Source organism: Heliangelus exortis, chromosome Z (genome assembly GCF_036169615.1).
Source record: "Heliangelus exortis chromosome Z, bHelExo1.hap1, whole genome shotgun sequence".
Classification (NCBI taxonomy): Eukaryota; Metazoa; Chordata; class Aves; order Apodiformes; family Trochilidae; genus Heliangelus; species Heliangelus exortis.
Genome location: NC_092454.1, coordinates 50,566,994 through 50,592,130, shown reverse-complemented (window position 1 = coordinate 50,592,130; position 25,137 = coordinate 50,566,994). Strand labels below are relative to the sequence as shown.

At 42.2% G+C, this 25,137-nt stretch overlaps 1 protein-coding gene and 1 pseudogene across 5 annotated transcripts in view; both read left to right on the top strand.

Annotated features, from left to right (window-relative positions):
- Positions 1–23,296, top strand: part of LHFPL2 (LHFPL tetraspan subfamily member 2) — a 115,648-nt gene extending 92,352 nt beyond the window's left edge. For 4 of the 5 annotated variants that reach the window (XM_071730170.1, XM_071730167.1, XM_071730171.1 and 1 more), the window contains 2 exons: positions 4,542–5,337; positions 19,610–23,296. In XM_071730170.1, the coding sequence (XP_071586271.1) occupies positions 4,908–5,337; positions 19,610–19,866 (687 nt within the window). In that variant the 5' untranslated portion in view covers positions 4,542–4,907 and the 3' untranslated portion in view covers positions 19,867–23,296. Of the gene's footprint in view, positions 1–4,272; positions 4,358–4,541; positions 5,338–19,609 lie in introns of those variants that run through there. The other variant, XM_071730168.1, reaches the window with a different exon arrangement.
- On the top strand, positions 19,918–23,848 carry LOC139790185 (uncharacterized; annotated as a pseudogene).
- The last annotated feature ends 1,289 nt before the right edge of the window (positions 23,849–25,137 follow it).

Sequence of the window (25,137 nt, the reverse complement as noted above, 5' to 3'; positions counted from 1 at the left end):
CTTGGGAGTGTTTTGTACATTGCTTACTGAACACCTGTTGAAAATAAACAACCATGGTTATGACTGACTCAGATTTGAACTTTGCAGCTGTTCCTTCCTATCTGCCTTCTATGCCAGAGCAAAAACCTGCAGCTTGACATCTGTAAAATCAAAAGCTTAATTCAAATCTCATCATTTGGATCAGCTTCTGATTTTTGGGTTTTGGCAGTGTCAGCAAAATGGAACCTAGTGTCTTTCTTTATCTAGTTCAGAAAAATAGATTTTATTATTATCTAAGAATCATAGAATCATTTGGGTTAGAAAATACCTTTGAGATCTTAAGATCTTTGAATTCAACTGTTAAAGTGTCACTACCACATCGATCACTAAACCATGTCCCTCGGTGCTACATCTACACATCTTTTAAATACCTCCAGGGATGGTGACTCAACCTCTTCCCTGAGCAGCCTCTTCCAATTCTTGACAACCATGTTGGTGAATAAATATTTTCCCAATAACGAATTTAAACTTGCCCAGGGCAACTTGAAGCCTCTTGTCCTATCAGTTGTAAGCTAGGAGAAGAGACCAGATCCCACTTCACCAGGACCTCCTTTTCAGGTAGTTGCAAATAGTGGAAAGGTCTCCCCTCAGCCTCCTTTTCTCCAAACTAAATAACCCCAGTTCCCTCAGCCACTCCTCACAGGACTTGTTCTCCAGACCCCTTACCAGCTACTTAGTATATAGTAATGTTTTCTAGTAAAAGGCAGGAGCTGAACTGTATTATCTAGAGATGTGAAAGTACAATTTGAGGCAGAGTATCTGTCTATCAATAGAGGGAGAAAGTTTTAATGATATTTTGGGGTGGTTTGTTTCATTAGATTAAAACAACCAAAAGGTTTTTCGACTGAAGAGCTCAGTTTTATTCTGTCTGGGTCCTTTGGAGATCTGGTGTTCTCACTGACATCTTTTCACTGTGTTAGGCTTCACTTAGCTCAGAGGCTGACTATAAGCATGGTTCGGGCAGGAAAGTAAATGAGGCTGAAGGTATAGTTTTGACCAGTCCAAGATCTGTCTTGTCCAGCCAAAGAATGGTGAATTGTATGGTGGGGTGGGATGGTACTACTGGGACCCTCACACTGGGGAGGTGCCATGGTAGGTGGCTCACATGGGGGCTGACCATTTGGGGCTGTTTCTGTCCTGGGGTACCCACTTGCCCAGAGCAGATAGCCTCCCTCCATGCCTCTGCATTTGAGTGCAATAGTAGAAATAAGAGCAGGCCTAAATGAGTACAAGGTGAGCTTACTTTTTATAGTATACTTCCTCAGTGAGAATTATTTTGAATGAGTTAATACCCAAGGGGTTAAAGAACAGTTGTATATTTTGAATTTGGGCTATAAAAGCAAATATTTTGACAGCCACTCAGAACTGAATATTGAGTGGCGTGCTGTGAAGGACATACAGTCTGCCATAGAAAAATCTTGTTGAGGGATGGGAAACTGCGAGGTGGAATAAACAGCCAGTTTTCAGCCTGCAAGGGCCTAGCTTGAGTTTCTGCTGAGCAAAAATAGAAGGGGTGAGCAGAGCACTGGAGGGAAGCTTCCTGAAGCCCAGTTATTTAGCACAGTCTGTCTGTGGAAAGGCTTCAATGTATGCCACAAACGTGCCACATGAGAACTGGTTAGCTTCATTTGGAAACTCAAAGTGGGGCATGTTGGAAGAAAAAAGTTAACCACACAAGTGTGATTGAAATGAAACTATCTCCAGTACTGGGTGCATCCTTTCCTCGCTGAGTCTCACAAAGAAGGAATGCCCCTCCCCCTTCACTGGTCTATGTGCCATTTATTTTATATTTCTGACCATCTGCTCACTAAAAGGAGTTGTAGGACAGCAGCCTTTGCCCCTCATCTGATCCTTCATATGTTTCTGTCGATCTGCTCACAAAAAGGATTTGTTGATGAGTGGCCCTCCCATTCAAGGGGATCACTAGCGCAATAATAAAATTATGCATAAGTTTTCCCATTAATAAGACTACATTGCTCTGGAGATGTGTTTTGTACCACAGTAAGGTACTTTTTGCCTGGGAAAAGCCAAATTGTTAAGGTTTTATTGGAAAGCAAAGTATATTGCTGAACTGTAGCTGTCCATTACATTTGCTAACTTTTAGGTGCTGTGTTGTGTTATTCCCTATATTGCAAAACAGGGATATGTAAGTTCCAGTGAAGTGCTGAAACTAGATTTGACCTCCATATCATCTTCAGGCAGATTATCATCAATAACCATTTCACTTAAACAATGACTTTTCTGGAGATTCTGTGCTTTAAAATGTTGCTGCAATTTATTCTCACACCTGCATTTGAAATGGAGAACCCTGTGGTTTGGTCTTCTGCTTCTAATGTAGCATTCCATATTCGTTATCAGTGCCATGTTTTTATGGCTGCCTGTGTTCATCTAGAATTTCTACCTACTTAAGTAAATATGAACTTTGTCCTCATATTTATGTTCAGTAGGTACAGAGCAAGCAGTAACAGCTGTGATGCATGTTAAACTCTTATGTCCCTTACACCTCAGTTAAAAACCTGCAATTAAAAAGATGAGAAGTGTGATGCTTGTGCAGGAATACAGATCCTAGTGCTTTTGAGAAATTTTTCTTAAAAAGTAAGGGCATTTTCTATTAAATTATCTTTAATGGTGCAGATGACATCAAAAGAATGTAGGTTTGTAGCAGACATTTCCTATATTACAGTTGTTATTTAAAGTGGAAGTACTGAGAGAATTAGCTTTTTTTTGGCAGGCTGGCTTCAACTCTCTGTTATTACAAAGGGTGTATTCGAGTCATTAATATGTCAGGTTTCTTGAAAACTTCATGCTTCCCCTCAAAAAGGGAAAATGAGCTGAACTGTTATCTCAATGTAGCTAAAAGCACAACTAAGTGTGTTTTGCCTTTTTTTGAAGCAGTGCTCTAACATCGAATCAAGACAAAATTGAGTTGTTGGCAAAGCAGCTGAAGTCTGTGAATCTGCTAGTACCAGGGGAGTCTGCAGATCTAGATGAGAAAGAGTAATGTGGATAAAATCTTGTGTGTTATTTCACTGCAACTAGTATAGCAGGGAGCAGAAAATGTTGGATGAAATTCAGGATGAGTTGAAGTTGTGCTTATGTTTTGTTTGTTTTGTGTTCAGTGGGGCTAGGATTAAACCACTGGACTCAAAACTCCTAAGAAATTAAATACCAACCTTGTGACAAAGCTAAAAAAAAAATAAAAAAAATAAAAATGTCTATTTTTCTGGCATCTTTGGACCCCTTTGTGTTTGGCAGCAACGCAGCAGAGAAGTTGGTTCTCTATGCTCCTGCCCTCAGTTCAGTGCTGGAATTTTGTTTTTTGCAAGGAAAACTTGGAAGTGCTGTGTTCTCATCATGCAGGGGGTAACGTGAGGGCATTTCCTGCTCCCCCCCCTCCCCTTGCTTTCAAGTGACAGTTTCAGTTCAAGGACAGAGGCGTGTGTGATGACCACTTAGTTATTTTGAGGCCAATATTTGCGTATGAGTTGGAACTACAGTGATCTCTGCTTGCCTCTTGTACTAAGAAAAATGTAACTCCGGGAATGTCATCAGCCACTGTAAAAAAGCAGCATAAAGGCCTGAGGAAAGCCCTGGGGATCACTTTGCTGCAGTCCCAGCATACACAGGGCTGTGGAAGGGGGGAACTGAGAACAATCAGGAAACTCTAGGCTGACTGGCAACACCTCTCACCAGGGCTGTTGGCCACTTGGCAGTGACTGGGGAGTTTTTCCACAGATTCCTGTTTACAGTGGTGTTAAGTCACCGGAGGCTGCTGGTGGCAGCATCAGTTCAAGATGAGGTATGTGAAGTACCTGCAGGCAGATTGCTTTTTTGAAACAGTAGTGAAAAGCTGGATCCAGAACCCTGGGAAGCACCTTCCCCGCAAAGCCCAGGCTTCAAAGGGATGGGCTCTGTTACCACATTGCAGGGCAGGTTGTCCCCAGCTGCAAGCCTGAGGCTGGGGTTGGCACAGCTGCAGAAGGCAGAAGTCCGGAAGATTGGAACAAGGTTCCTTCGTGTCCCCTTGCACCCAGGTGCCCATGGCACCCCTTGCACATGGAGCTGTGCCCAGCTTCCCTCCCAAAGGCATGCTGTGCTGCCTCCCCAAGCAGAAGGCAGGAGCTGCACGTCTGTGAAAACATTTAAACGTGTACAAACGTTTCTCTGAATAACTGCCAGCAGCCTTGGTAATCTTGACCAGAGGAAGATGATGGGGGTGTGGTGGTAGGAGTGGGTGGGACTGCTGGGTGTTGCTGGGACCTTTGCTTGCAAAGTGCTTGACAAAACATCCACACTGAGATGGGGTTGAGCAGATAGGGTAAGTACGGCTGGGCAGTGGGAAATTAATCACTCCCTTGGGACAAACCTGGGAGGTTTCCACGGACTCTGTTTCACAGGCCCTCATTATAGCTTTTGCATGTCGATGAACTTGAATCATTGTAGGGGTAGAAACAGTCTTTTTTTCTCCCTGCTGATGTGCTGTCTTGTGGTTTTTTTTGTAGGTGTGTGATGTCAAAGAGTGGGCAGTCCTTGTGTCCTCCCCCACCAGCCTGCAGCATCATGTGCCAGTATGAATATTAAGAAAGAGAAGTGTACTTCAGAGCTCAGCATCCCAGAAAGAAAGAAGGAGGAACTAAGCAGAGAGAACAAATGACTGGACTGCTTGCAAAACTGGGGGCTGTTCACTTTTTCTCCTGAGAAATTTCAACTTGGGCTTTGTGAGAGAACTGAACGAGCAGACAGAAGAGCCACAGTGATTTTATTAAGATCTCTTTTTTTTTTTTTTTTTTTTTTTTCATTGTAATTTACCCCTGGTGCCTGGATCTTAAGACTCTCAGCTGCACTGATCACAAGCACCAGGCATCAATATGTGTCATGTCATTGTAACGTGCCGGTCGATGCTGTGGACTCTCCTGAGCATCGTGGTGGCTTTTGCAGAGCTCATCGCTTTTATGAGCGCCGACTGGCTGATCGGCAGAGCCAAGCCTTCCAGCTCTGAGGATGGGGACAACAGAACGGGGGGGTCACAGGAGCCTTACCATCCCACGCTGGGCATCTACGGGCGCTGCACCAGGATCTCCCACATGCAGCTTTCTAGACGAGACACGCTCTGCGGTCCCTACGCCGAAAACTTCAATGAGATTGCCAGTGGGTTCTGGCAGGCAACCGCTATTTTCCTAGCCATGGGAATCATGATTCTTTGTGCCGTGGCGTTTGTGTCTGTTTTCACTATGTGTGTGCAGAGTATTATGAAGAAAAGCATTTTTAATGTCTGTGGGCTGCTACAAGGGATTGCAGGTATGTATACTTGAGAGCAACTGAAGATTTTAATTTTGAGGACATTCAGCTGAATAAATATAGTGTTTGTGTCCTGTCTACAGACTGCAGTAGGCATACCCAAAGCAGTTTTTTCAAACACATGAAATTTATAGCTGCACAGCATGTTGACAGCGGCTACAGAGTTGCAGCCTGGTCTGTGTCAGAATGAACTGACCAGTGTTGTGCTTTTTCTCTGTACATTTTTTCCCGTGTGTTAAATTTTCTGTCAGTAACAAAAACTTCTCTTCTTTGTTACCAGCAGAGAGCAAAGTTAATACTCTTGTTAAGGCAGTCTGTCTCCCTCTCGCAACTTCAGTAATTTTCCCATGGGCTAAAGGCTGTTCTTTCAGTGTCTCAGAGGTTTCATGGCTGTGGTGAGAGCAAACACCACCCCAGGGATAAGAACAGCCTGCAGTTGCACGCCCGGTCCTCCAGCATTTCATGCTAAGCAGCCTCCTTCGGTGTTGTGAGCTTGACAGGCAATACTTCAGGATAAACCCTCCTTTAGCCAGCTTATTGTTCAGCTGCAGTTACACAGCTCAGTGAGTTTATCTTTTCACTGTCCAAGTATCTGCTGTGCTTTGCCTGAAAAGATGAATTGGTTCTAGAGATTTGGAGTTTCTGCTTAAACCCATGGGTTTAAGCCCATGCTTACAGAGACTAAATGACCCTGATATGCATAAACTGATACAGGAAAGCTCTAGTTAGAGAAGTAGTTGGCTTTTCATACTCGCCAGCCAGCAGTGGGGAGAACCTGTCCCATATGCAAGTTCTTGTCTTTTGTGCAGTGTGCGTGGGGTCATCTGGAGGAGGAGAGTGGTCTGCTACACTGCCTCTGGCAGTCCCAGGGGCTTGTGAGGAGGGAGGGGATGAGCAATGCCACTCCTTCTATCCCTCTTGGTGGTGCTCTAAAACAGATGTTTTCAATTCACAAAATGGTTTTGTTACCAAAAAAAATTAGGAGTTTTAAGTTGTTTGTTTGAAAAGTGAATCCAGCTGCTTCCCCTTTTTCCTCCACTGAGGTGGCCAAACATGTCTGTGGTGGCTGCACCTAGGCAGGAGGTGTAATGATAGGTGTTCAAACCTCTATAAAACTGGCAAGTTTCACTTGCCTAGTTGAGACCTAAACTAATCTTGTTCTGAACACATACAAGGAAGTAGATAAAAACTAAATTTACTGCCCTGCAGAGCCAGTGGTGTGGGCCAGGGACTGGCTGACACTGGCTCCTGAAGCACCAGCACAGTTTTCACCATCCGTCTTTGATATAAAAGAGTACTGCTTATTTTGTGTCACCCACAATGTAAGGCTTCTGCTTCTGGGTCAGAATTAGATTGCTAAGTTGAATCAAGATGCTTCTGTTTATGTGATGGCATACAGTTAGCAAATAAATGCCCTGTAGATAAAAATTACAGGTTTTGCCGTAGTCACTTCTGGTTTACAGAATTTGCCAGAACCGGTACAACAAGGAAGCAGCTGTGCAGTGCAGATTAAGCAAAGCTTTTAGCTCCTTGCTTTTTTACCGTGTACTTCAGAAATAATCCACAAAACCTGTTTTTCAGGATATGATGTTACTTTTTTTTGACTGGAGGGGTATTTGTACGGGAGGGAGTGATTAGCAGCGTAAGTAGATGTTTGGCATATCAGAGTTCCGTTTGTTGAAAAGATAACTTTACTTACATCTCAAATACCATCTCAAAATACTGAGTCTAACATCACAATTAACAGGAAGTAGGTTCTTGTGTCTTAAGAATATTGTTCCGGGAACCCTGTATTTGTGAAAAAATTCATGCTGACAGTTTTGTTATCAAACCAGCTGTACCTCTAATGGAACTTGTGGCCTCAAAAATTGAACAATATGGTTGAGAAAGCATTTCTTACATGCTAGGGGAGAGATCAGTCCTTGCTGAGCTGTACTGAGGATAGAAGCACTTCCATTCTTATAATTCAGATAAGTGACACAGAACGAAACCAGGTAGTGGAAAGGTCATGTTACTGAAACTGTTGCTACCGCAAGTACATCTGCCTGTTTTTGCAGCCAGGTGTCCTATGGCTAGCAAGTTGCTTTCTCAAGATTAGTTTTATTGGGTCCACTGCTACTTCGGTGCCAGGTGTATTACAGTAGTTGCTTAGGTAGCTGAAATTATTTTCCTTAGCCCTGATTACAGCTGTTAATTTCAACTTTCTTTGTTCCTGAGTTCCGGAAAATGATTAAGCAAGTTGTTCAAGAAGAACAGTTGTTGACCAGGTTAATCCATACAGAGTGAGACTAATGCCCTGACCAGAGAAAAATATACAGCCCTGCTTTAATACTCTTAAGCGTAAAATATTCTTTCAAATGTGAACAGTTATATCTTTAATAAGTGTAGGAGAAGAATTCATAAAGTCATCTAGTTTATCACCCTGTATCGGTCCAATATTTGCAAGTCTGTCAGACATCTCATTTTCAAAGATGAGATGCACTCATGGTAGAGACTTTACAGGAACTCAGGATCTAGAGGCCTAATCTCATTTACAATCTCTTCATCTTTTCAGTGGAGATTTAATAAAATTAAAAACATACAAATTCATGTATTCCTGGAATTCATCATGAAAAAAAGCAACAGACACAGGATATGTCTTTCCAGTCTAGCAACATTTCGTGTGTCCTGGATGATGCCTATAGTGAAATTACAGAACAGAAAACATCATCTTACCTGCTATGGCAGGTTTGCACATTGGACAAATGTGCAAACCTGATTTAGGTCAGCTGGAATGAGCCACTTGTCAATGTAGGGATTTTTTGTGGCAGAAAACTGGAAATACAAAACCATAAAGGCCAAAGAAATGGTTCTTGTTTAAACTCCTGTAGTGCCCTTGTTATAGACCAAGACCTTTTACCCATTGTTTTCAGACTGCAGTGCCATTCATTCTGGAGCTGTAGGAGCAGTAATCAGTGCTCTTGGTTTTGAGGATATTTGAGGATGGAGTCATCTGGAAAAGTATCTTTTGTCTGCATTAGAGAGTGCAAAGAATGGAACCATGTAATTAAATAGATAATTACTACCCAGCAACAAGGAGTCCAGGCAGACTTTCATTTTAATGTCTTTTGGGGCAGAGTATTCCATTTTTACAGTCTGAATCACTTGAAATGCAGAGGCTAGAAGAGGCAGTGTGTTATTATATGGTAGTTGAAAAGAACCAATTCAAAGTAAATTTTCACAGTAATCATCTAGTTATAGGAAGTAAATAATTGATCTTCTATTGACATACCTTGGTATGTATGTAGGATAGTTGCCTATGTGTTTACCAGCCTTATTTGGGCTTGGGTACTTCTCTTTGGTGCTAAGGAATATACTCTAAACATGACTTGGAGGAGTGTGTGTGGGCTCTCAGGACAGAGCATAAAACTGCTTTGACTTCCACAGTTTCCTTTATGAAGTTCATCATTAACAACTTTTCTTGGCTTTTGTTTGTTTGTTGGTGGTTTTTGGTTTTTTTTTTTTTAACCTCTAAGGGCACAGCTGGGCAGAGCTGACCTTGGTGTCAGGGCTGGATGGACTCTGCCCCTTCTGTCTAATGCAGGGTGAGCCCTATCCTGGCACTCTGGATGCATGCCAGAAGGTGGAAGCTCAATTGGAAGCACGAGAACAACCTTGGGCCACAAAACCTGAGCAGTTTCCTTATGGGGAGCTGCAGTATCTTGTGCCTGGGAAGGCTTCAGAGAGAGCAGAGGGGAAAGGGTGCTGGCATGTCAGGAGGGTAGCTGGGCTTGGGGGTTCAGTTTCTGGTGCTCCTCTTCTGCCACGCTGGAGCAGAACTGCCTCTCTTGCCCTCCCTGATCACCACTTTCTGTGTTCATGGTACACTCAAACAGGGCTTGTCTAAACAGGTCTCTGACAGAAGCTAGAAAAAAATAAAACATGTACAATTGGGTTGTGTCAGTCAGTAGACCCAGCTGCATCCCACCCACCTGCCCAGGGGGTGTCAGTGGTTTGGTCATTTTGCCATGGTGGGGGTTAGCAGGCCGGGCCACTGGTAGTTACACCTTCACAGATACACATAGCCTGAGAGGAAGCAGAGGCCTGAGTTTTCAAAGGCCACTGCAGTTTTGCCAGGAGCATTAGGTTCCCCCAGACACTTGGTCACAGTCTGTCTGCTTTTGGCCAGGTGTTGCGGGTTTGGGTTTCCCTACATCACACCAGCAGTTTCTCCTGCAGAGTTACTTGGAGGATGATTCCACTTCTTCCTTTCCAGGGTCTTACTTTAATATCTTATCACCCAGCACCAAGGCTTCCTTAACATTTCACCCTATTTTATTCCTGCTGAGCATGTCCTCTTGTACGCCTGCTTCATTCTAGGGGGCTTTTTTCCCCCTGGCACCCGTCATGCTCACTTCCAAGCAGTGAAGTCTCTTTCTTTCTGGTTTGGGGTACTTTCTGGTGCTTTCTGGTTTTGGGTGTCTCAAAAGGTCTCCTGCATTCATCGTTCTGTCCTTTCCATGATTTGTTAGATTTCCGTTTTTATCACTGTTCATGTCTTCTCTTTTTGCTGTGGTCTGTTGGGGGCTTTCTCCATCAGAAACTGTCCAAGATTTCAGTTCAAGGAGTGCAGCTTTACCCTCAAATGCAAGAAAATGTCTCCACTGTTTTCTAAAATGAAGAAGTGAAACCCAGCTTGAAGCCAGCTGTGCCTGTAACAGCCTATCTTTGCTGCAGGAATAGTTTGCTTTACATCCCTTGCACTAAGATACAGTTCAGCATGTTATACTTGCTGGTCATAATTTCCATTTCAGAGGCTTGGTGATTAGTAAGATGGCTGGAGCAGAGTGTGATGGGAACCATCTGAAACAGAAGAGGGTTTGGAGCTGCTTGTGGGGGTGTATAAAGTAGGATCCAGCTGCACAGGGTGGCTTGTGGTGCCTGGAGCTGTGTGCTCCTGGCTGCTGGGAGGTAAGGAGGCTGCTGGGAGTTGCAGAGGAGGAAGCTGAGGTGGAAATGGGAGGTCAGCCAGGACTTATCTTTGACAAGGGGGGAAATGCTGAAGGACAAGCAAGCTGCTGTGGAAGAAGGGGCTGCTGGAGCTCCTTGATGCTCAGAGCATGACGTGACAGTTTACAATAGATGTGGAGTAGCTTAAGATACTCAGCTCTAGGCAGTAACAACCTGTAAAAAAATATTTTTGTCTGAGAAAGGGCCAACCTGGTAAAATAAGGGAGGGAGAAAGCACCTTGTGAGTTTATGCTGCTGCCGCTGGGCAAGGGAAGCTGCTGGATGATTGGGGAACCCAGGCGTCGGGACATCAGAGTAAGAGGGATTTTGCCCTCAAAGCAAGGAAGCTTCTTGTTTGTCTTTCTAAAACACAGAGTGTGCATTTTTCAAAAAGCATATTTCCTCTTGGATTCGGATCAGACTTTTTCTTTTCTGATGCCAGAATTCTGAATTCTTGGGGTGGGAAGAAAGAAAAAAGAGGAGGGAGGGATTTCTAATGGAAATCCTGACAGTCTGATCTGCTTTTGCTGAACAGTGCTTCCTGTAACCTATAAGGCCAAATGCCAGCACAGTGTCTAGTACACACTTGGCTGCTGAAAGTTCAAGTGAAGAAGACTTCTGTGTTAGAATATGCACGGGAAGGAAAACTGAGTTCAAGTACTAACTCAGGCTGTTGAGTCTGAGGGAGGGTATTAGTAACTAATAGTTACTTAGTCTTCACTGGCAAGTGCCCAAGTCACAGAAGACAAAGACAGGGACTGAGGGAATGAAGAAACCACCCACAGTAGGAGAAGATCAGCTTCAAGACCATCTGAGGAACCTGATAGTGCACAAATCCATTGGATATGATACAATGCATTCACAGCTTCTGAGGGAACTGGTGCATGAAGTTACTGAGCCACTACCCATCATATTTCAAAAGTCATGGCAGTCTGGTGTAGGTGCTACTGACTTTAAAACCTCTATGTTTAAAAAAAGAAGAAAAGAAGACCCAGGGAAGTACAGGCCAGTCTCTCCTCAGTGCCCAGCAAGATCGTGGAGGATATCCTCCCAAAAACTTTGCTAAGGCACATAGGAAATATGGAGGTGACTACTGACAGCCAACATGGCTTCACTAAAGGTGATTGTGCCTGACAAATTTGGTGGCCTTATTCAAGAGGGGTACCGAGTCAGTGGATAAGGAATTGATGTCATCTACCTGGACTTGTGCAAAAACACCCTCAGTAAGTTTGCCAGTGACACCAAGTTGTGTGTCGGGGTGGGGAGGGATGACACTCAGAGGGATCCACTCAAAGTTCCAGGAGGCCAAAAATTCCTTACCATGAGGGTAGTAATAAAATGGAACAGGTTGCCCAGGATGGTAGTTTAGGCTTCATCCCTGAAGATATTCAACATGAGGGTTGACAAGGCTCTGAGCAACCTGATCTGGTTGAGGGTGTTCCTGCTTACTGCAGGGGCGTTGTACTAGATGATCTTTAGAGGTCCCTTCCAACATCAATTATTCTGTTATTCCATGATTCTAATTCAAGGTACTGCATGGGTGGGGGCAATCCCAAGCACTAATACAGGCCAGGTAGAGAATGGATTGAGAGCAGCCCTGAGGAAAAGGGCTCAGGAATGTTGTTGAGAAGCTCAACATGAGCTGGCCATGCTCACTTGCAGCCCAGAAAGCCAGCTGTATCCTGGGCTGCCAAAAGAAGCATGGCCAGCAGGTCGAGTGAAGTGGTGCTTCTCCTCTCCTACCCTCTTTTCAGACCCCATCTGGAGTACTGTGTCCAGTTCTGGAGTCCTGAGTATAGGAAAGGCATGGATCTGTTGGAGCAAGTTTAGAGGAAGGACACAGAGACAATCAGAGGGCTTAAGCCTCTCTCCTGTGAAGCCAGGCTAGAAAGTTGGGGTTGTTCAGCCTGGAGAAGAAGAGGCTCCAGGGAGACCTTATAGCAACCTTCCAGTACCTAAAGTGGGCCTAACTAGGATGAGTGTGGACTTTTCACAAGGGCATGTAGAGATAGGGTGAAGGGTAATGGCTTCACATTGAAAGAGCATTAGATTGTGATTACGTATTATGAAGAAATTCTTCACTGTGACACTGGTGGGACACTGGCACATGTTGTCTGGAGAAGTTGTGGATGCCCCCTCCCTGGAAGTGTTCCAGGCCAGGTTGGATGGGGCTTTATGTAAACTGGTCTAGTGGGAGGTCTCCCTGCTCATGCAGGGTCATTAGAACTAGATGATCTTCAAGGTTGCTTCCAACCCAAACCAACCTGTGATTCTATTACAACATCAAAGAAATAAAGTGAAGATCTCAGTGCTTTGTTAGAGGTGGTGCTTGACTCATCATCTGTGCTACCAAGGCAGGCACATGGGAACCAGTAGGCACCCTGCAGATTGTACATCAAATAGGAAAAGAAACAAACAATCCAGGGTTCCAGTGATCAAGCTGGGCAGTTGATCTTGGCAGGCATAATTGTTTTCCATCAAATGGTGCTCAATGTGAAACTCTTACGCTGTCACTGAGAAGTGTTTTACTGTGGCACATATATACACTTAAATCCCTTACCACTGCTGACACAAGTGAGACACCAAGAACTTCCTTACGCCCCTGCCCTTTTGATGTAGAATAAGAGAAATCTGGCTTTCCCTCCAGAGGACAGAGGGATAGCAAGAGGGTAGCAAGGCCTCCCTTTCCATCTGATTTTTGCTTCCAGACCTCAGAGCCAAAACTGATGCTTCTGTTTGTATATTGGATGCGAACACTGCAATAATATTTAAACCCAACACCATCAGAAATAGATATATATCTGCATAGGTTTGTTCATGGATGAGTATCTTTGATTTGCTCAATAAGTGAGGAAGAAACACATGAGCAAATGGTGTAGTTATCATAGTCTTGAAAGAAGTTGGGATCTTACCCTCTCCTCAGGCTGGGGAGGGCCATGGTGAGGAAACTTCTTTTTCTTCTGGTAACTGTTTACCCCGAGACAATTTTAAAAGGAAAAAGAAATCTGTCCAGGTTTTGAACCATCACCTGGTTATGATATTAATCAGTTCATTTTCCTGGCTCAGCTTAGGGTTCACTAAAATCCCAGGGACACTGAAATCTGTTATGTGCCTGTTGTCCTCTGGAAGCTTGGAGGTATGGACCTTGCCTCAGTGTATTGCCCACTGGCAGTCCTCCCCACCCTCAATAGCCACACTTTCAACTTATTGTGGATTCCCTCTCCGTATGTGAACCTGCATTGAGTGAGGTGTCCAGGCAGGCTTTTTTAAACTTTAATCTTCTTAATGTTACAAATGTCTTGAGCCTTTTTCTCATCCTTTCTTAAAATGTTGTTGCTTGGTTGCGCTGCTCTGTGGGAGCTTGTTGCAGTGCCCACCTCATTGATTACAGCTGCTTAATTTCCTGTTTCTTCAGTAGCATTTAGAAGCTTTTTTGCTATTTTGCTAGGAAATGAGAAGATAGTTTCAGGCTTTGCAATGGAAATTGGCTTTGTTACTCTGTGCTGTTGTTTAATATGACACAACAGCAGCTGCACAGGAGACTGTCAAAACTAAATAGCATGCCTTCACTTAGCTAAACAAGCATCTGCCTAACTCCTGTCTCCAGGGTTGCTTCCAAGGATGGGATGAAAAAGCTTTTACTCAGACCTGACTCCAGTGCATGATGTGACATACAAATGCCCATAATGATAAACCTTTCTGTTGGTTTTCCACGATGTTACCCTGGCAGTACTGCTGAAGTGTTTGAAAACCAAAAGGAGCGATCACTTGCTGCAGCTACAGGCCCTTAAAAGGGGAAAAGTTCTTGGAAAGGATTCTTCTGTAGAGAAAACATTACTGAACTGTCTTCAAAAATGTCATTTGCGCAGTGGTGTCATCTGCTATGTTTATATTTCACAAGTATGCTGTAATGTTTTGCTTAGTTGTTTAAGGAAAACAGCCTTGCTTTTACTTTATTTGAATACAGAAGGGCTGATGTTAAATGGGTCCTCTTGCAATCAGGAAATACATTTTAGTCTAATAATAGAAATAAAATCTGAATCCCATCTATAGTCTATACTTTTTAAGGCTTCTTTTTGAAAGCAGGTAATGAGGAATTGATAATAAAATGTTATGTGGGCAAACTGCCTTCAGTGAAAGATGGGAAAATAAATATTATCTGCTGACAGACTTAAACCAAAAGTTTTAGATGAGGCCTCTGGATAAAAAAAAAAAAAAAAAAATTAAAAATTAAATAGTTTTCTGTTGTCATTCCTAGGCATCTGGCAGCATTTTGTAGCATTCTTTTATACTTTTCTTTTTAAAAATCCTAAGAGGAAAGGTAAATGAGGGCTGGCAACAACTAACAAAAGGGCAAATGTAATTATGAAAAATTATCATACTGATTTAAGAAGTGGGATAGAGCTAATTAAGAAGTAGGAATGAGGGTATGTCTACAGCAGAAGCTGTACTCCCAGCTGTGCAGCTGCACTCATAGAGTGGGTTAGGTCAGAACACACCAAGCCTGAGCTCTGTGAGACTGTAGAGGAGGTGGAACAAACACCAATAATTCCACAGGTAGATTGACTGTGAATTAGAACTTTCATTTAATCTGTCAGAAGAACTGAAAGGATTCATTGCCTGAAACTTCTTCATAACGAGAACAAATTTTGTTCTCTGTGCTTTCTCTTGAAGATTGGCTTCTCTTCAGACACAGTGAGACAAAGAACAAAACCTGATTTGTTAAGAAAAAGAAATTTCCATCATTAATATTTACTGTCCTCCTGCCAGATACATCTCAAGGCAAACTTGACAGAAAATAATTGTTGCTTTTTCAGATTATGCTGACATAAAATTAAAAAACACAAAACAGGGCTTTGTACTTTAATGACTAACGAAAGCTTAAGTGCTTCAAATCTTAATTTTCAGCATTAAAGAGCTTAAAAAGCTCTATAATATGGGTTAAACACAGAAGTAATATTTGAATGAGGCATGTATAAGCATAGCTGATTCAAATTCATGACATGTAAGAATTACAGTAGTTAATATAGAATGGAACCTGTAGACTTCAATCAGTAGAATGTACAGGGAGCTAATGCTGTGTTCCTGTGCACTGTGAGTACAAATGAATGCCAGGGAGAAGGCACTTGGCTCACCTTTTCAGCCTCATATTAGCTCCAGGCCATGCTCTGTGCCATGTTTTATTTACTGGAAAGATACTTTGCTTCTGGCCCTGTGCAGCTGATCCAATGCCCTCATCTGCCTTACCTACATGGGACTCTTCAGAAAATAAAACCATGCATCTCCATGCTGCTCTGTGATGTCCATAGGCAACCTATGGACAACCTGGAAATCTACTCCTCTACCTTCAGCATTTTTCTTAAGACTTGACTTGCTGCAGAGTCTGTAAAAGAAGAACTTGGTAGTTGGCAGCTATGAATTTGATGAAGCTATAACCAGTATGCTTCTTTGGGGTTATCTCACTTCTGCTGCATCTCTGTGTGTCTTGTCTGTCAGCTGTTGGAGGCAGAAACTGAGCAGAGCTGCCAGGCTTTGTAGTAATGCAAATGAGAGCTGCAGGCAAGCAAGCCCCAGGGACTGAGGAGCAGCTGCAGAAAGAAAGGAATATAGGCAGCCAAGGTTAAACATTTGTCAAAGAAGCAAAGAGATGTAAGGCAAGGCACCCCCCAGCCAGGCACTGACCTGTTGACAGTGGTATGAGAAATCAGCACTGAGAATTTATCATGTTTTTTCCTCTTGTGGATCATCTTGCCACAGACTGGCCTGTGAGTGGCTTTTGCTCAACTGAGCTGCTTGCTGGGGTGTTCGATGTAGATCAAGGCTGCACTGTTAGCTGCAAAAAGAGCCCTCTGGCTTTTTTGTGTTGCATTAAAATGGTTGTGAAGTGTTCCTCAGATCAAGGGTGGAAGAGCACAGAGACTGCTGAGCTGTTTATACCTCATTTAACTGTTTTGCCTGTTTAAAAGCAAACCACAACTTTCCGAGCATCATCTCAACCTTTCTTGCCCTTGATACCACTGTTATATCTTAGCTTATTCTTTCCACCTGGGCATTTTTCCTTCACTTCCCTCTGCACCTATGTTTCAAGGAGTGGAGAGGTGGTTCTTTGGGGATCTCTGGAAGCTGCAGCTCTGCTCACAGGTAGTTGGACAGCTAAGTGCTTTGGATTGCTGGCTTTTGCTTAAGCCCATGGTTTGCTCTCTTAGTGGGTGGTAAAGCATCTTCTTTTTTTTAAGCTGCAGGAGTTGCTGAGCTGAGCTCTGTAGCCTGTGACCATCTCCTTTTTAAGTCACTGGAAAGCAGGAGGCAAAGCTTCTCTTGATCTTTTTCACTTGGTGCTCCTCTTTGGGCAGGCAGAGTGAGTCAGGAAGGGATCTCTGCATCCTGTGCAGCTCATCTTGTGCTGTCTGGGAGCTGAATACATGGTGAGGAGTCTGTGTGTCTCCACTTGTTAGTCAGCATCAAATTCTGTTGTGAAAATCTTGACTTAAGTGAAGATTAAGTGAAACATCTTTCTTCACTTTTCCTAGCAAATAGGAACAAAATGGTATTAACAAAATGAGAAATTCTGGTAAGTATTCTGATAAGTGATAGTGGGAGGAGGTGTGTGCCCTATGAGATTTTCTGTCTGTACTCAAATGGAGTAGTACAAGGTAGGTTCACTACTGAAAACACTACTTTTTTTTCTTGTATTATGCTTGGCCAGTATATGATTCACAAAGTTAGCCTAGCTTTCTGAACAAAAAATCAAGTTATATTCTAACCATATTCAAGTCCATCGCTAAGACTTTTCTCCAAATGTTTTCATCCATGATGAAACAGCTGTAGTTGATCATGGGTTGTAGTCAGTATTTCCCCAGGAATTTCTGTATTCTTAAAAAAAAAAACATTAATTCTGTAAAGTCTTGACAATGACTCTTGACAGCAGTACTGCAGCCTTTTAGGGGGCTGAGTTTTGGGAAACAGCTTTTCAGCTCGGGGCATACATGCCATGAAACAATAGCTTACAGGAGTTGTTTGGTGCTCTAGTTTTGGCAAAAAGAGGTGGATGTAGCTTCTTAGTTCTGCTTGTGGCTCAGCCATCACCCAGTTTTCCTGCTATGCACTGGCTCTCGAGGTTTGTGTGTGACAGAGCGGTAAACTTTAAAAAATTTCTTTTATTTTTAAAGTTTACTTCTTGCTGGCAGCAGCTATGCTTGCATTTCAAATCCAGCTTCTGAATTCAGTGATGGTGATTGTTAACTACTGAAGGGCTAGTGATCATTAGAGAAACTGGAAACTGAACCGTATCAGTTACAGTCAGAAAAATACATCATGTGGTCATGCTGGTTACACAGAACAGGAAACTAGTGATGAACAGGGCAGAAGGAACTGCTGTTGTTTAGTCTGAAATGGCTGCAGGGCTCAGCCGGATAACAGCACAGCTTATCCAGGTCTGTCCAAGATAAAGCAATACTTTATACTTAATGTAGTTTGGCCAGTCCACCAGGAAACACTGCATAAAATTTGTCACTTGTTCTTAAATGTAAGCAGTGATGAAATCCCTTCACAGAGAATGGATATCACTTGCTAATGGATTTTGCTGCCCCAAAGAATGATGACATTTAGTTCATTCATGCCCATGGTGTTGTGTCATCGTTAGAAAAATGCTGGAGGAAGGACTTTCTTTTGTGAAATGTCTGGCATTCCCAGACATTAATTTTAGACAGTTGGATGATGGGTTTTGCATTTTGTATATATTAACTGCTTATGAGCCAGCTTTTCTTAGAGAGGAAGTTTTCTTGCATGTGGCTGAATTTGTTTAAACAAACAACTAAGGAAACCTAACAGAATGCAGAATTGTCTAACTGAATTGAAAATTATGTGAACAAGTCCTTAGAGTTTTTCTTGGCAATTTCTTTGTTTAGGGAAGAAAAGAGGACTGTTTTCTATTGTATTACATGGTAGAATTTTTTGGATTAGATAAAATCTAGTGGATGAACCTGCACCATACATAAAAAACACAACGTTCAGCCCACTTCTAGAAGGTTGACAGCACCTTTCTCAGATGTTTTTGCCAAGGTGCCAGGTTGAGTAAAGGGCTTAACAGTGTGGTGCAAACAAATCAGTAATATTTATGGGTTCTGGAAGAATGTATTCATTTTCTGGTTAAACTGATTGTGTTCAAGCAAAAACTATTTTTCACAATTCTTCCTGTTCTTGTGAGTAAAGTCTTAAAGAAAGTAGAAAGCAAATTTTGATACCTATGAGCTGTCCTGTTGTTCAGCTCCTTTCTACATACCTTGTAGGAGGGAGATTTGTTTTCAACTCACTGTGATGTTTTTAGCAAGGCTCTTATGAGAGCAGTGTAGGCCCTAACCTAGCGGGTTTTTTTATTAAATCTCTCATCTTTGTGCAAAGATACATCATGTGTGCAGGGACTCCAGTGAGCTTTTAATTTCCTGTTTAGGTGCAGACTTGTCCATCACAGAAGGGAAGGGTATCGATACCAGAGTCTATTAGATGGGCAAAACACACAGTCTGAATTTTTTACTTCCAGGCTTTTGCTCCTGCATCTGTGGAAATGTGGTCTCCTTCTGCAGCAGCTGATTGCCTGTTTAGAGAATCCCAGTGTTTCCTATGCACTGGCAGTGGGTACTGAGGTCCATCTGTTTGGGGCTGACTCCAGAATCCCTTAATTATGAAAGCAGCTTAATAAACTTGCTATATTATTTTTCTACTGTGTCCTGATGTGGCCAAATAAGTAGATGCAGTGTGAGATTATATTTTTTTTTTCCCAGGGAAGAAAATCAGTGTAGGAAAGATCCAGAGGAAAAAGGCAAAAACATTTATGATGAATGACTGAATAAAGCTAAATAGGGCTAGCTAAACACAACCTCAAAACTGGATGCAAACATTCCTAAGTATTCAAAAAGCACCAAATATAAACAGCAGGTAGAGATGCTCAAGTGTTTTGCATGCCCTGTATTTCTGACAATTATATGTGAAAGCAAAGGATGGAGAAAGAATGCAGAGGTTAAAATTGGGAGCTAGGCTATTTTCGTATGAACTAAGCTTTTCATGAAAAAAGACACAGGATAGCTCCAAGTTTAGGTAAAACACTGGTTAGTGCAAGGGAATGTAAGTACTAGTACTAGTAATGGAAGGATGGATGAGGAAGAGTCATCTTCTCCCAGCCCCTGGTACCTAGGAGTAGTGACCATGATAACCCTTACTGTCTGTGTTGCATCTGGTGTTAAACTTCTAATTTGTTAAACTTCTCTTTTTCTGTTTTTGTTTCTAGGCCTCTTCCTTATCTTAGGCTTGATACTTTACCCTGCAGGTTGGGGATGCCAGAAAGCAATAAGCTATTGTGGACACTATGCTTCTGCTTACAAACTAGGAGACTGCTCCTTGGGGTGGGCTTTCTACACAGCTATCGGGGGCACTATTCTGACATTCATCTGTGCAGTCTTCTCGGCGCAAGCTGAAATAGCCACATCCAGTGACAAAGTGCAAGAAGAAATAGAAGAAGGAAAAAACCTTATCTGCCTCCTTTAACTCCACTGGGCAACAATACCAGCGCCTGAATCTTTGTCTGCTTTCCATTAACTGGACAAGAAGATCTGCTTACCTGTTTCTACCACTTGTGTGATTCTACCCCATGCATTCCAGCCCTGAACTACTGAAGTGGCCTTTCTTCCTTGCTGGGCAATGAGGATCAGAGATAGGATCCCAAGAAAGCAGAATGTAAATACTTGGGGATTTTTTTATTTAGTTATATTCTATGATCAGGACACAGCTGAATATATTAACCTGACTGGGAAGGTGAGGAATCGTGTATAGAGCAGGAATGTTGTTTATATAACTGACAAATTCTGATTGATCCGATTGCCTTACCTACCTTCATCACTTTGAAGATTTTGGACTTAAAATAATGAAAGCCAGCACATGTTTTTTCCTTAAGAGAAAAGAGAAGCCTCTTTTAATTAGGCTTTGTTTCCAAGGGCTCTCCTCACCTGTGAATATTTAGCCACCACCTGGTTTGGTACCATACTTTTTATTGAGGTGCTTTTTGATAATGAAATTCCTTACAGCGCCTTCTCAGGCAGTAGGTACATGTTTGAGAAAGCAAAGTTATCATGATGCAGTTTACACCACTCTTTAAGCATTTAAAAAGTTGAGTCCCTGCCAGGTTTCTGTGTCTTGAAACTTACCAGTTCAAGTTGTCTGCCACTTGTACCTCAGCAGACAAGTTATTTTCTTTCCACTGACTAGAGAGAGAAGCTGTTGTTACACTGGCTTTCACCTGATTCTGATTAAATTGTTTGAAATAACTGTTGTTAGAAATATTTCTACAGCCTTTATTAAAACTCCTGAAATCTCAAGCAGATGACAGCTCCCTGCGGAACAGATGGGGATTATCTTGTGAACGCCAATAGCCTGGCCTGGGATGTAGCCTCTCCTGCAACTGTAGATCACATGTTGGACTTCAGCAGCATTATTCTTTCTCTCTTGCCAGTGAAACCTTTTCCTGCTCTGCAGATCAGTCTGTCTCATGACCCAGAGTCACATGAGTCCTGAAGAAATTTACATTTTTCAGGAAGTCTTGCCAAATTCTACATGTCTGGGAAGACCTTTTCCTTTTTTTTTTTTTTTTTTAAACCACATGTAGTATGGACCCCTTTCCAACTAAATCAGCAGAAATAAAACAGACCTTGCGACAGATGACATTCCCTTCTCAAAGGCAGTTGGTTGTATTACTTGTGGTATTGCATCACTTTCTAGAACTACTTCTGGAAAAAAATTGTAAAGGTTTTTTAAAAACAAAGGAATGCTGCAACTGTGCCATAGGAGCATTGGGGATAATTAAGAAGTAGTTCTAATGAAACACTAAGTGGATTTTAAACTTTTCTTCTTACTTCTTGCTAGTTTAACATCATCCAACAACAGTGTTGCTCTCCATCACCTCACTGTATGATACGGCGCAGAGATGTTTGGGGCATGGGTGAGCACTGGCAGCCAGGGGCAGCCCTCTGGCTCCTGACCCACAGCAAAGAGAGGAGACAACCTCAGCCACGGAGCAAATCAGGCCCAGCTCCCAGCCTGCCTGTGCCCCTGCCCACTGCACCTTCACACCACCTGCCAGATGGAAAGAGGTGACCTCCCAGCCACTCGCTGCACCAGGTCAGCTTCTGCAGGTGCTAAAAAGGGATTGCTTGACTCCAGCCTCTTCTTGCAGTCACCTGCTCCTGCAGCCCATGTTACATAGCTTAAAACGGGTAATTCACTTTTCTTTTAAAATATTTAAAATACCCAAAAGTTGTGGTCTGGAACCATTTCTGCCAGCTGCCTGCAGAAGGCAAGATTTTAGCCAACCAACATTACCAGTACAAGGTGGTGCCTGAGAACCATCCGGGGGGTTTTCCTTCTGGCTGCTCCTAGGGCTCAGCCCTCACCCTCGTGCCCACATGCTGCCACAGCCCCTGTGCTTCTGAGGGTGGTGGGGAGGAGAGAACCAGTCACGTGTAACTCAGCTAAAAATTAGTTATGAATTAGATTTGCCATTCTAGTGTCTCTTGCAGGTGGATGGCAATCCCGGGTGGCAATCCCACGTCGCTACTGCCAAAAAACCTGGATGCTGTACTAGGGTGCCAAATGCTGCTTGGGCTTGAGCATTTGGTCAGAATATGTTCCTCCAGAAGGTATAGAGGGCAGATATTGCTTTGGCTCAGAGTAAATAATGACCAGCGCTTATTGATAGTACTAGGGGACCTCTGCTGTGACCGACAGAACACTTAAACAACTTCAGTATTGCAGTTTTTAAGTACAAGGGAGATATTTTCAGTGTTCATGTTTTGCTTTAGTTTGCATTTGTAACCAAGAAGAACCGGCTTCCCTGCTTGTTGCTAATCCACTGTCAATTTGCTCTGCAACATAATAATCAACTAACTTGCAAGAATATCCAATGTTCATCACAGAACACAAGAGGACAGGCTTTGAAGAAATACGGGAAAAAAAAGAACTAATCAGAATTTCTTTTCTCAGGGTTCTGTTTTTCTAGTAAGTGATAAATTGGTATAGATTGGAGGTTATTTTTTTTCAGGATGAGGTTTTCAGGTGTAGGGTGCACTCATTAAATTTAATAGTTGTTTAAAGTTGTTCCTGGAGTTCACCTCAGCAGTAGCTTTGAAAGGTATTTTTTGGGCAAAAAATCTAAAACTAAGAAAAAGATAAATCAACTTAAAGTTAATTAAATTAAATTCATGAGGAGGCTGCAGAGTGTAACTGCTTCTTAATATACATGCACTGCATAGGATCTAGAAGAATTTGCTGTGGATTCTTTAAAACCTGTGTGCCAATTAGTTCAGTTAAACTTTGTTTTTGTGGTATTGAAGAACATCTGTGGTTTGATCGACTTCATAAACTTGTATTCCGTAAAGTGCCATAGGCTTTTTTTTTTTTTTTTTTAATTGTAGCATATTTAAAAGAATGCATATATATATATAAATACATATACACAAACTTGTGTGAGATGTGCAATACCAGAATGGGTTTTGTTGTGGTTTGTTGTTTTGGTTTTTTTTCTCCTTATTTTTTGCTTTTAAGCAAGTTATTTGAAAAGGGACTTCCTAGGGAAAAAGTGGCTGGAGGTTTTGGCGGTGTGGAAAAGCTAAAGCGTAGAGTAATTAATTAGAATCACTGATTTTCAAGATTAATACAACAGTAGTAACAGCAGCTTAAAGATTTACCAAAAAGCTCTTCTACGTTGATTTGAAATACTGAGATCTATGTAAGACAGACAATTAAAATGTGAAGCTGTCTCCATCTCTGGCAATATACAATCTAAAAGCTGAAAAGGCTCCGCAGAGTTTCTTGATGTGCTTTATTTATAATGTGGCACTGCGAAAAACATTGCTACTGAGCTACATCTGGGTTGTCTGTATCACCTTTGTATCTATTTTAATCAATAAAATTATCTGGATTCTGAGATTTATTTTTTTTTTGCAGCCATTTCATTTCCATTTTGCATTGTTATCCCACATGGGAGTATATCACGTCCTAGTGGTGGTGAAGGGAGAGGAGCTGAAGTCAGAGCCCAACACAAGCAGCGCACGGCAGCAACACACACACCACAGCCGCCTTGTACAGGGGGAGCAGCTGTGGTAATCCAGCTAGAGTAGATTTTGAGCCATGGTTTATTTGTGGTACTGTTTTTCTGTTCTTGAGTCACCACTATGTACATTTGTTAGCATGAATTATGTACCTAATGTGTTATTTTCAGTCTAAATTTCAATTAAAATGTGAGTTTTCAAAGTTTAACAGGTGTCTACCTTAATTCAAACATACGGGACAAGTTGAGCCACAGCAAGGTAGCTTTAATTGCAGCTTTAACAGCATTTAAGATCCCTCTGACGTTGTTAGTGTTACAGATTTCCCTTGACTTTATCAATTACACACTTGTTGATCAAAAAGTATGTGATTTGAAGATGTAGCTATGTGTTATACAATACCTTTGCATTAAAGAGAATTTCTAATCGAATGCCTGACAAATGGTCTTCATTTTGCACCTGCAGCACTGTAGTTCCTTGCTCCTGAAAAGGTGTAGCCAAGGTTCTAAAACAAACATTGCTTTATCACTGAGCCTTTTAAAATAGTGTTTCCCACAATGTGTCTTAGCAGGGACATGGCAAACACTAGAGAGATTTTCACATTCTCTAAGCAATTTTATGGCAGAACTAGGAGCAAGGCTTTCAGTACTTTAAAGAAAACTGAGGATGTCACTTTAGCCTCATAGTTGGTCCATTTCTATTACATTTACATAGAGTTAATTACACTTCTAGCAGTTTCTAAACCTCCAAGAAGTAGCTCTTGTTTAGAACTCATAACATTTAGAAATTTAGTGGATAGGTGCCACTCCTGTGGGCCACCACATTAGTCATCTTTGTGGATTTCAAACCAGGTATAGATATAGCAGTTATTCTACAGACACAAAATACTGCTGAAAAAAATAAAAGTACTGATCTGCAGCTGAAAATATTACTTGCCCTTTTCAGTAAGGTTAACAGAATTGCTGAGTTCAGTTGTCTAAGTGTGTTTATGTTTCTTTGTTCTAGGAATTTTTCCCCCGAGCTCCAGCTAGGTTTAGAAAGGTGATGTCGTGAGGATGCATGTATATTAGTAATATCAGAGGGACAGGATATAAAGATGTTGTCTCACTCCAGTGATTCACTGAAAGCTTGATTTGAGATAGCTGCCTTTTATTTGGCTTGTAGTGTCTTTCTTTGTATTAGTGAAATTCTGAGTATGTAGGAATTGGTGTAGCTAACCAGCTCTAGGTAACACACAGGTGCAGTGGGATCAGTAAATTGGTCTAGATCAAAGAGAAAAAATAATTCCAAATGTAATCACATTATTCCAACACCTTCCAGTTGCTCTCTTAAATTGCATAGAAAGTATTACTCCACTGCCCAATCCAACACATCGACTTTTTTCTCTAAAATGTCAAAAATATATGCATAGCAAAGACAGCACCCTGCACTGCAGACCATCGATGGGTGCTTTGGCTTGTGTGTGATGTCTAGATTTCAGATGTGGGACTGTTGAATTAGGCTGCAGACACTGTAGCCCTGCTTGCAGCACTGTCAGCTGAAACTGGCAGAGCAGATGATGCTGCAGAGGTATCAGTGGTCAGGGCAGCTGGTTTTTGTTTTTTTAACCTGCCCGGGGCTCCACCCAGTATATCCTGCCCAGCTCTAGCCATAAACCTGTGCAGAACACCACAGTGAAGTCAGTGGCCACAAGTAATGGGATTCCAAAGCAGTCCGTGTT